Raw genomic sequence first — 10,084 nt, 5'->3', positions numbered from 1 at the left:
TTCTTATTTACTTCGCAACATTCCGGAACTTCACAAAAGAATAGAGGCAAGTACGTACTTTTCAAATCCAGTATTCTTTCGCTCGTTCCTTCATCAACAAAGATCAAAGACTGCTCCAACAACACGTATCTCGCTCCAACAACTACAACAATGGATTTTTTCCTGAAGATCGCTCTTCAAGCAATATTCAAGAAAAAAGAGGCAAGATGTAGGATCCAAATATCGCACAAGTATTTGTAAGTGTGCGAGATTCATAAAAGGCAGTGCGATAATGTCGCACGGAGAATAGGAAATAAAAGAAAATAGGAAATAAAAGAAAATATGAAATAAAAGGAAATATGAGCTGTCATCCACTAGGGAGCATCCTATAACAAAAGAAAGGTAGGAAAGATAAAAGGGACTTGTATTATTATCTTCTTATTCTTCCCCAAAAACCATAGAAAGAGAGAGAGCTCCAAATACTCATTAATATGGTCTCAATGTAATTCATATGTAATTCAATGATCATAGTGAAACCTAACTCTGTGGATGTAGATCAAATTGATCGAACCACGTAAATCTTGTGTCTTATTTTCTATTTTCATTATCTTTATTTTTATTTTCATATCAAATAAGTTTAGATTTAGAAATCATAGTCATGATAATACAAGGAGTGTGTTGTACGATTTCCTGCAACTACATCTCCATCTCAGAGAACTGCATCATTACCGTTACAAAGATTTCCTGATTATGTAATCGTTAAGATTGATTTACAATGTTAGATTATTAATTTAGTGATTTCATCCCTCACAAAGCTCGGAAACGGAGGTCCTTCCGCCAAAGACCATGGTATCTCCCATGCACTTTGGTTGTTATTTGATTTTTCTTTTGTATTTAGCTTGCAGGCATATGCTGATGGCTACGTTATTTTGGATGTGCACTACTCATCCTCCTTTCTTTGTACAAGTTCAAAATTTGCAAGGTTTGCTGTCATGCCACTTAATTTGATCATGGTGGTTCAGATACATCCTTGATAATTATTTGGCATTTACTTAAACTGCAGTTCAAACCCATAAACGGACTAATCACAAAAAGAACAATTGGTCACACGGGAGAGTGGCTGATAACTTTGAAGGTTTCTGTTCTATGTCACTTCATGAAAAGAGAATATTATCTACCTCTAGCCATATATCACCTCACCAAAAGCGATTATTGCCTATCTATCTATAGTTTGTTCCAACGCCGACATGCATGGTAGGACACTTAATTTCTTTTAAAATGTAGCAGCAATTTCTTTCTTTATTATTATTGTTAATAGTGAGCACACACCTATGATCTATAGAGCTACTAACAAATTTAAGTTCGGTGTTTCCACTAAGAGATAGTTAGATCAATAAGATGGAAGGGACCTACTCCTAATTTAAGACACCTGCAGCAAACGAGACCAATATTGAGTCCATCCAACCCACTTTGTAGCATCAAGTCTTCATTGGTAGATAAGTTCAATTATAATTTTTCACATGTAGAAATCGTTTATAAAGATCATAGATATATTAGCTAAATACTGTGAATCGTACCTAATGTCCGCGGTTTATAACCCGACTACTAAACATGTTAGTATGATGTTTACAATGCAGGCTGCTATCACCTGACTAACTAAATATTGGGGTTGTATAGGATACCGTCTACTAAACAAGCTACTATGATTCGACTAACTAAAAAATATTGAGGTCGTTTACGATGTCGGCTACTATGATATCGGGGTCGTTTACGATGGTATTATGATCTGGCTTATTAAATATTAACCATACTACTAAACATGTTATTATAATCCGATTAACTAAATGTTATGATTGTCCCTGACTGCCGGGGTTATTATGACCCGACTAACTAAAAACGATATTATGATCCGGATAATTAAACATTGACCCGATTAATTAACGAAACGTGCCACTATGATCCGACTAACTAGACGCCGTGGTCGTCCCTAACGGCCGGGGTCATAGACCCTGGCTACTATGACCCGTCTGACTAAACACGATATTATGACCTGGCTAATTAAACATTAATCTGGTGAACTAAATAAGCTACTATGTCGACCTGACTAACTAAACACGATATTATGGCCCGTTTATTTAAAATCGGAGCCGCAATTCCTAGCTAACTGAAATATTATGAGTGGACCCAGACCGACCACAAAACAACAAGAAAATATCGAAAGAGGTTGAGCCCGGGGTGATACCTAGTATATTATATAATATATACAAGTTCAGTAAACCCGTCCAAATGGACGGGCAAGTTCATTAAGTGAACCAAAAGAATAAATCCGATATCACTTCTTTTCCAAAACAGATGTGAAGGTTATTGGATGTAAATGGACATAATGCTAATCAACTCTGATCTCTGCCAGGGTTTGACAGAAAGATGGAAAAGTACCAAAACAAAATTGAATGATGGTGCGCATTCCATCAGATTAAAAAAATGCCAAGGTCTGGGTGAATGATAGTATGTAATTTACAGGAATATATACTGGTTTCTGATTGAACAACATTTATTTGAAGGATCACATTAATCTATCTTTTTCTTTGTATCATGCGCCAAAACTTCCATTGCCTTCAAATACAGTGTAATACACGAGCAAGAAAAATCCGTACAAATCAGTTCAAGGGCACTTCAACTTAGAAAAAGGTCGGGATACTAGACTGAACACCAGAATTCAAAATATTAAGTAAACATATAAAATGGAAATAAAATGTGAAGGGAGCCCAACCATGATTATTTAAAAACATTCGAACAACATCCTTGATAGCTAGATTCAGACAACTCCGAAGAACACATTTACAAAAAAATGAAACATAAGTGAGCCATGTAAGAATGAAAAGACGTAAATATGAAATATGAATCAGGACAACACCGTTCGGAGAGGATCAAGCAGTACCTGCCCCCACTTGGAGTAATGACACTATGGCAGCACTGGTAATCCAGAACGCCATTCACCTGTATACTTACATTAGTTACCATGAAAAGAAAATAAGATAAAGAACCCATGAAAACTGCAAGAAGATGACACTGAGGGGGTCACCTCAAACGGAGTGTTTAAAATGCAGATTTTCCCAGTGGGCGTTCTGAGCTTCTTTTGTGTAACAACACCTTGAGAACCATCAAGAAGATATTGCTCTTCAAGCGCATTCTCGCAATTTTCACTGGACTATGATGCAGATGAAGACTTTGTTAATAAGAAACAGAGCCTAACAATCAACCATGTGCATGAAAAGAACTTGAAAGATGACACCTTGAATTTGCGTTCTTGTAATAATAAAGAGAAACATACTTTAAGTTTTGCAGCCTCCACGATTTTTGGATGGATGCATGCTCGGATGTGCTCCCACCAGAGGTATTTTCCCTTGCCAGATCTCTTTTACCCTACAATCGAGTTTGTACCCTCGTCCAAGATCAACAATTGAGTTTTCTTACCACATTTATCTTCATGGTGATTTTTTCGCAAACACCTTAACAACTTATCTGATATCGAGAAGTAATCCTAAACCTTTTTATCACATCCCCATTTGTAAAATTTAATCACCAAAGTATAAAAAACATGTGGAACGAATTAGACCTTTAACAAAATCAGACTCCTAAATCAAACCAAAGATAAATAGAAAGATGAATTCTACTTAATGAATTTTCATGAATTTGTTTAACCTAAATTTTTACAATCCTTGTACTCAATTGTTATAAGAAAAATAGTACAGTCAACCATTGGAAATTTTGTTAACAATATAAACATAAATCCTCGAGTGTGATTCTTTTTTTTTTTCTTTCTTTTCGATAAAGATTGAACGGGGAGAAGAGTTTGAACAAAGATATTATAACAATGTGATCTAAACGTTCAGGTTTATATATCAAACCTAGTCATAAAAACTCAAGGTGCCCAATCAAATGTTGGGATTCATTAAAACTCCATCGTAAACAAAATTGATATAAAAACTCCAAATTTTTTAAAAATTGATACAAAAACTCCAAATTTAAATGTTGGTTTCATCAAATTTTATTTTGGTTTCATCATAAAATTTGATGAAACCGAAATAAAATTTGATGAAACCAACATTTAAATTTGGGGTTTTTGTGTTAATTTTGTTTTGATGGAGTTTTTGTGTTACTTTTGTTTTGATGGGTTTTTTGTGAAAGGATGGTGACACCTCTGGGATTATAACTCGCGGACCATTTATATATAGGAAAAAGAAAATTGGGAAATGTTCTTACTTGTAACATGAACGGATTGCAGAAGTGCACATGTATCTCAGAAATTGATCACGAAGTTGCAACAAATTTTGTTGTTGACTGGCCAACTCTGTTGTCATCAAATATCAAACTTCTTTTTGATGATTTCGAGAGATCTATGGTGACTATATATGGTTTTCAAAGCGAAGAGTCGTGACACTTAAACTGAAAAGCATTGCGTGAAAAGTTTCTTTCTCAAGGGACTCCAAGCTAAGAGCATCTCCAACGGGAGGTTAGGTTCCTTTTTTTACGGATTTTGCTACTTTTTCCCAAAAACCATTTCCAATGGGAACTTGAAGAACAGATGTGAAGATTACGTGGCCGACGGTTAGGCTTAAATCCTCTAGCCCATCCTCTGATTTCATAGGTTTTCCTAGAGGATTTAATCGTTCCATGTCATCAATAATATAAATTCAAATTTGTTTTAAACAGATGTGTTTCTGAAATTTTTTCTGTTCTCCAAACAAGCCAAATTCGAGTTTGCAATTCTCTGTAAATAAATCTCGTATATGAGTTTACACAACGAGAGCACCACATGGAGAAGACGAGTAGAAGAAGAAGAAGGGTTTCTATGCCATATCAATCAAAATCAGTATCTGAAATTGTGTTATAATCTAGGATAGTATAAGCCAATTCAAGATACCCGATGTTCATGCAATGTAAGTTTCTCGATTTCCCTAATATTTGCAATATTTTGTTATTAGATTGTTATTGAATTGGTGAATGATGACTTTCAATTTTTTACCCAATTGTGTGCGATTCTTCCCAAATCAACGATACATTAAGAAAAGGTTTAATTTGGATGGGATTCTTTTATGCTGTATTCTTAATGTTGTAAGGAATTTATCTGTTGTGGCTGCTGATCCATTGTGATTAAGTTTGGAACGGATTCACTAAGTCTTACTTCTAATTGTTTGATAAAATGCTTGATAAACCTTTATACAAACTTGTGGTAGAATGTTTCAATTCATTAATTGACCATGTTAGTAGGTGTTTTACTTGGAAAAATTCCTGGTCCATGCCAATGTAAATCTCAGATTCATAAAATATGACCAATAAAATTCTGTTAGTTTGTTAGATAGAAGGGGGTTAATTTTTAAGAGTTTGAGATACTATATATGTATAAACATTAATCCATGTTAACTAAATCTTCCAAATCCAATATCTTTTGGTCTTGTTTTGCAGTTCTATTTTCAAACCATGTATTCAGATTCTGATGGGTCATCATCCAAAGATGAAGAATCATCATCATCCAGCGATGAAGAGTCGTCTACCTACCAAAGATTACTCAAAGCACGACGTGAGGATGATATGTTATCATCAGCTAGAGTAACAAAGAGACTGACTGACACATTCACAACTTATATGCCATCTATTGTAGCAATGTCGATGTTGAAGAGACCTCATGGGGGATCTGTTCCAGGAAGACGACAAATTCCTCGTGACACAATGCCTCGTCATGAGGTAATTGTTAGAGACTATTTTAGTGGGGGCAACTCAAAATACCCATCGGAGCATTTTCGTCGTCGCTTTAGGATGCATACTCATCTCTTTAACCGCATCTTATGTGGCATTGCAAGGTATGATGATTTCTTTACACCTAAACCAGATGCAACTAATAAGTTTGTTATCCCTTTACAAAAGATGGGAGCAGCAGTAAGAATGCTTGCATATGGTTGTTGTGTTGATTTTCTTGACGAATATTTTCAAATGGGTGAAAGTACCATCATATTAAGCCTAAAAAAATTCTGTGAGGCTGTTATCGGTGTTTTTGAAGAAAAATATTTGAGGAAACCTAATGAAGATGATATTGCACGGTTACTCGAAGAAGGGGAAGAGCGGGGATTTCCGGGTATGTTAGGAAGCCTTGACTGTATGCATTGGCATTGGAAAAATTGCCCGACGGCATGGCATGGAACACACACTAATGGTTTTAAACGAGTCCCCACTCTTATCTTAGAGGCAGTCGCATCGAAAAATTTGTGGATTTGGCATGCATTTTTTGGAATGGCGGGTACAAATAATGATATTACAGTATTAGATCGGTCTCCATTATTTGACGATCTTGTAAATGAAGTTGCTCCACCATGTCAATACACGGTAAATGGCAATATTTATGATATGGGATATTACTTGTCAGATGGAATTTATCCTCCTTATGCTACACTAATGCAAACTATTTCTGATGGAACCACTCGTAAGGAAAGATTCTTTGCTAAACGTCAAGAAGCCGTGCGAAAAGATGTCGAAAGAGCGTTTGGAGTGTTGCAATCAAGGTGGCACATTATCAAAGGACCAGCGCGTATGTGGCGAGTTAAAGACCTTGGAAACATCATGAAGACTTGCATAATTTTACATAATATGATCATTGAGAATGAGCAGGAACAAGGAATTGACCCAGAACGTTATGAGCCGTACCAAAAGGTTGACAATGTTACGGTGGAGCATGACTCTTCACTACTTGTCGCCAAAATGATTAGTCGTTTAAGACAAATTCGAGATAAGGAGGTTCACAATCAATTAAAACTTGATCTCATTGATCATATGTGGGACTTTTGTGGGGGCGAAGAAGTTTAGTTTACAGTAATTTAACCAGGCTTGTTGTTTCTGTTTTTTTTTTGCTTTCTTTGACTAAGGGAAGTAGTAAATTTCATTAATAAAAGAATTGCATTTTGCTTTTGTTTTTGTTTTTCTCGTATGCCTAAATTCTTTGTTTGACCTGTGCGTTTATTTTGCAGTACTTGTAGAAAAGACGTAGAAATTGCAGCAAATTCTCTGGAATCTCTTTGGTGACCTGTGCAAATATCCTGGAGTCTATAATTATCTATTTTATTTCCCTGTTCATATAAACCTTGATGTGTGTCAGCAGGTATCATGTTTTATTTCCCTCTCCCAGCACTTGCATTTTTGAGTAAGAAAAAATTTTTTAGAGGAACATGTCAGAAGCAAATAATTATAAATTAGTCCATTACTAGAAGGAAACTATTATGCCAAATTACAACCACAAAGTTTAGCTACTACAATAAAAGACAACAAAAGCATCTCAAATACTATGCTGAGTGACAACCCAAAAGAAAACAACAACATTTCAGCTGTAATGTTGAATGACAACCTAATAAAAACCAACAATTAACAGTAGTATAACGGAGAAACAACTCAAATACTATCGTCGCTGCTCTCAGAATCATTCCCCAAAGTCCCATCTTCTTTCCACTTCTTCAGTATACGAGCCTGGATTATTTTGTAAGCTTTTCTCAGAACTGGTTGCATTTTATCAAGGTCCTTATTCAGGATGCGTTCTTCTTCAATGCGTTCTTCTATCATCTCTTTCTTCTTTCGAGCTTCTTCCTTTAGCTCGTAAGCCTTTTTTTTCAGAGCCAAATCCTCTTTCATAAGTTCAAATTCTTTTCTCTCTTTCTCAATCTTCAGCTCCAACTCTTTTTGGCTAAACACATTTTGTTTCTCTATGGTGGACTGATAGCTGGTCAAAAATCCAATCACTCCCTTCTGTTCATGGGCTTTCTTAGCATTCTCCTTACTCAACTTTCTTCCTTCATCTGGGCGAGGAACACCCTCACTTTTGTTGTCCTCACTTCCTTCAGTTGATGTAATTGGTTCCTTTAGAGTGTCGAGATTGATGACATTTACTGGTTTATCTTTCTTTGAGGAGCCAGGCTTTGTAAGCTGCTGAGAACACCATTTCGGATTTTTTCTCATAACCTCCCAACAATGCTCAAACCTGAATGTGGTTCCCTCCAACGTTTTGTACATTTTTAAAGCTTGACTTTTCTGTAAAGATTGGAAATGAGTTAGATGAAACACTAACAAAAAACTCCATCATTCATTCTACTCCATGTCGTATACAAATACATTCTACTCCCTGCCGTATACTAATACCAAAATAAAAGAGAAATCTACATGTTTAACATAAACAACATTTACATTTTAACATGTGGCTACACATATAAAATGTCACTATAAACATCATGACCAGTAATGAGCAATAATTGTGACAACAGTATTAAAAAAGGTTTAAGGAATCAAACCATAAGTTCGATTGAAGTTCCGCTTTTCGGATTTTTGTTGAGTGATTCATAATGTCCGTGAAACTTGTTAACTGCAGCTTGTATGATACCCCATCGGCACGATAGAGCATTAGGATTGCGGTCCTCATCATAAGTTCCCATATTTTCTCTCCAAACTTTCAAGATCCGATTCCACATTGTGCCACCTGACTGCTCCCTTCCTATTATTGCATCAACACTAATGTACAGATATGCCTTCACTAGTGCAGTGTCTTCTTCAGTTGTCCAAATCCGCCGAGGAGGATTGGCTGATTGAGTTGTTGAAGGATTACTTTTTCGTTTCTTTTTGGACTGATTGCCAAAGTCCGGTGCTTGTGAAGGGTAAACAGGAGTCTGTGTTTGCGGAGGAGGAAAGATTTGTGGTTGTGTCGAAGAAACAGCAGCACTCATCATACTTTGGAACCCATAGCCAGGTCCTAAATTACCATGAATATTGTGAGGGAAATGGGACGGAAACTGAAATTGGGTTGGATTGATGAATTGATTTTGGTGGGAGATATAGGGACTAGGAGTAAACGAAGTAGCAGTAGCACTATAGTCCTCAGCCGCGGCATTTTCAGATTCAAACCTGTTCTGTTCACTTGCAGGATCCATGTCTTACAATCTTTCAACAATATATTTATAACATACCAAAAGTAAAACTCATCAGAACTCCATACAAACAAAATCACAAGTATATTGTGTGTACTTAAATCAAAACAATCTGATTGATATAGAAAGAACAAAGACACAAGGGACTACATCTGGTAACAAATATACTACAACAACACCAATTAAAAAGAAGGAGAAACTTACCAAAACCTAAACTTGCAGTTCGTGGTGAATGGAGAAGAAGAAAAGAACCACCCTGATTTATAGAGAAGATCACAATCTGGCGGGATTGAATTTTATTTTACCCGCGAAAGAAAATAAAAACTACCTATCATATCAATGTAAGACATCTGTAACACCACTTCCTCATAAACTTTCGCGATTGGAGATGGTTTTCCTGAACTTCCTATATATAAGGAAAGTTCGAATACAGATCAGCAAAGGATGTCTATTTTTTCCATCCGTATATATAGGATAAGGATGTGGCGTCTTTTCACGTATTGTTCCTGCCACATGGCACTCTTAACTTTCTTGGAGCCGTGAAAGTAAATCTGGTTTCGACATGTATCTTTTCACGTATCTTTACACATGTCAGCATAAACATTCCCCTTTGTATAAAAAAGTGTATATATATATTTTCAAAGAAAAAATTAAACTAAAATTAAGTAATTATTTAATATTATTATCAACTGTGTTATTAAACAAATATTATATTATTTATTATTTGTTTTTATGTATATATTTATGACAAACTAAATGAAATGGTATCATATAATAGTTTGAAAATAAAATATAATACTCCCTCCGTCCTAAATTATTAGTCCGCTTTGACTAAGTCAAGAAATTAAGAAGACCTAGGAGTGTACAAGACTACCCCTATTAAATTCTATATTATTACTAAAATTAAAAGAAGTATATGTAGTATGTAAAAAATATACATTGGTAATTATAATATTTATAGAAATATGTAAATGAAAGATAAAATAAAAATCTTTATGGATTGATTTAATAGATTTGTTTCCTATCGAGGAATATATCAGTTAATATTCAGATTGGAGATATTTAAAATAATTTTATAATTGTAAAAGTTTGAAGGATATATTTGAGAGTTTGACTAAAAAGTATGTCTATAACAAAAGCTGACCAGT

The 10,084-nt window shown here is 35.3% G+C and overlaps 2 protein-coding genes across 2 annotated transcripts; one reads left to right on the top strand and one right to left on the bottom strand.

Annotated features, from left to right (window-relative positions):
* Positions 1-5,460: 5,460 nt before the first annotated feature.
* On the top strand, positions 5,461-6,837 carry LOC113272943 (protein ALP1-like). The gene has a single exon (XM_026522725.1). The coding sequence runs from the start codon at positions 5,461-5,463 to the stop codon at positions 6,835-6,837; it is 1,377 nt and encodes a 458-aa protein (XP_026378510.1).
* A 579-nt stretch (positions 6,838-7,416) lies between these two features.
* LOC113272942 (glutathione S-transferase T3-like) lies at positions 7,417-9,410 on the bottom strand. Its single transcript, XM_026522723.1, has 3 exons — positions 9,141-9,410; positions 8,307-8,964; positions 7,417-8,049 (listed from the first exon to the last, which is right to left on the bottom strand). The coding sequence occupies exons 2-3, from the start codon at positions 8,937-8,939 to the stop codon at positions 7,417-7,419; spliced, it is 1,266 nt and encodes a 421-aa protein (XP_026378508.1). The 5' UTR covers positions 8,940-8,964; positions 9,141-9,410.
* Positions 9,411-10,084: the final 674 nt, after the last annotated feature.

Source organism: Papaver somniferum, chromosome 4 (assembly GCF_003573695.1).
Source record: "Papaver somniferum cultivar HN1 chromosome 4, ASM357369v1, whole genome shotgun sequence".
Lineage (NCBI taxonomy): Eukaryota > Viridiplantae > Streptophyta > Magnoliopsida > Ranunculales > Papaveraceae > Papaver > Papaver somniferum.
The sequence above is the reverse complement of the archived record's forward strand: the minus strand, read 5'-3'. Positions and strand labels throughout refer to the sequence as shown.

Bases quoted from the DNA above. Each gene is read 5' to 3' on its own strand.
- LOC113272942 (XM_026522723.1), bottom strand. From the start codon at position 8,939: ATGGATCCTGCAAGTGAACAGAACAGGTTTGAATCTGAAAATGCCGCG. The intron at 8,050-8,306 runs GTTTGATTCCTT...CAATCTTTACAG, and splicing joins GAACTTCAATCGAACTTATG to AAAAGTCAAGCTTTAAAAAT.
- LOC113272943 (XM_026522725.1), top strand. From the start codon at position 5,461: ATGTATTCAGATTCTGATGGGTCATCATCCAAAGATGAAGAATCATCA.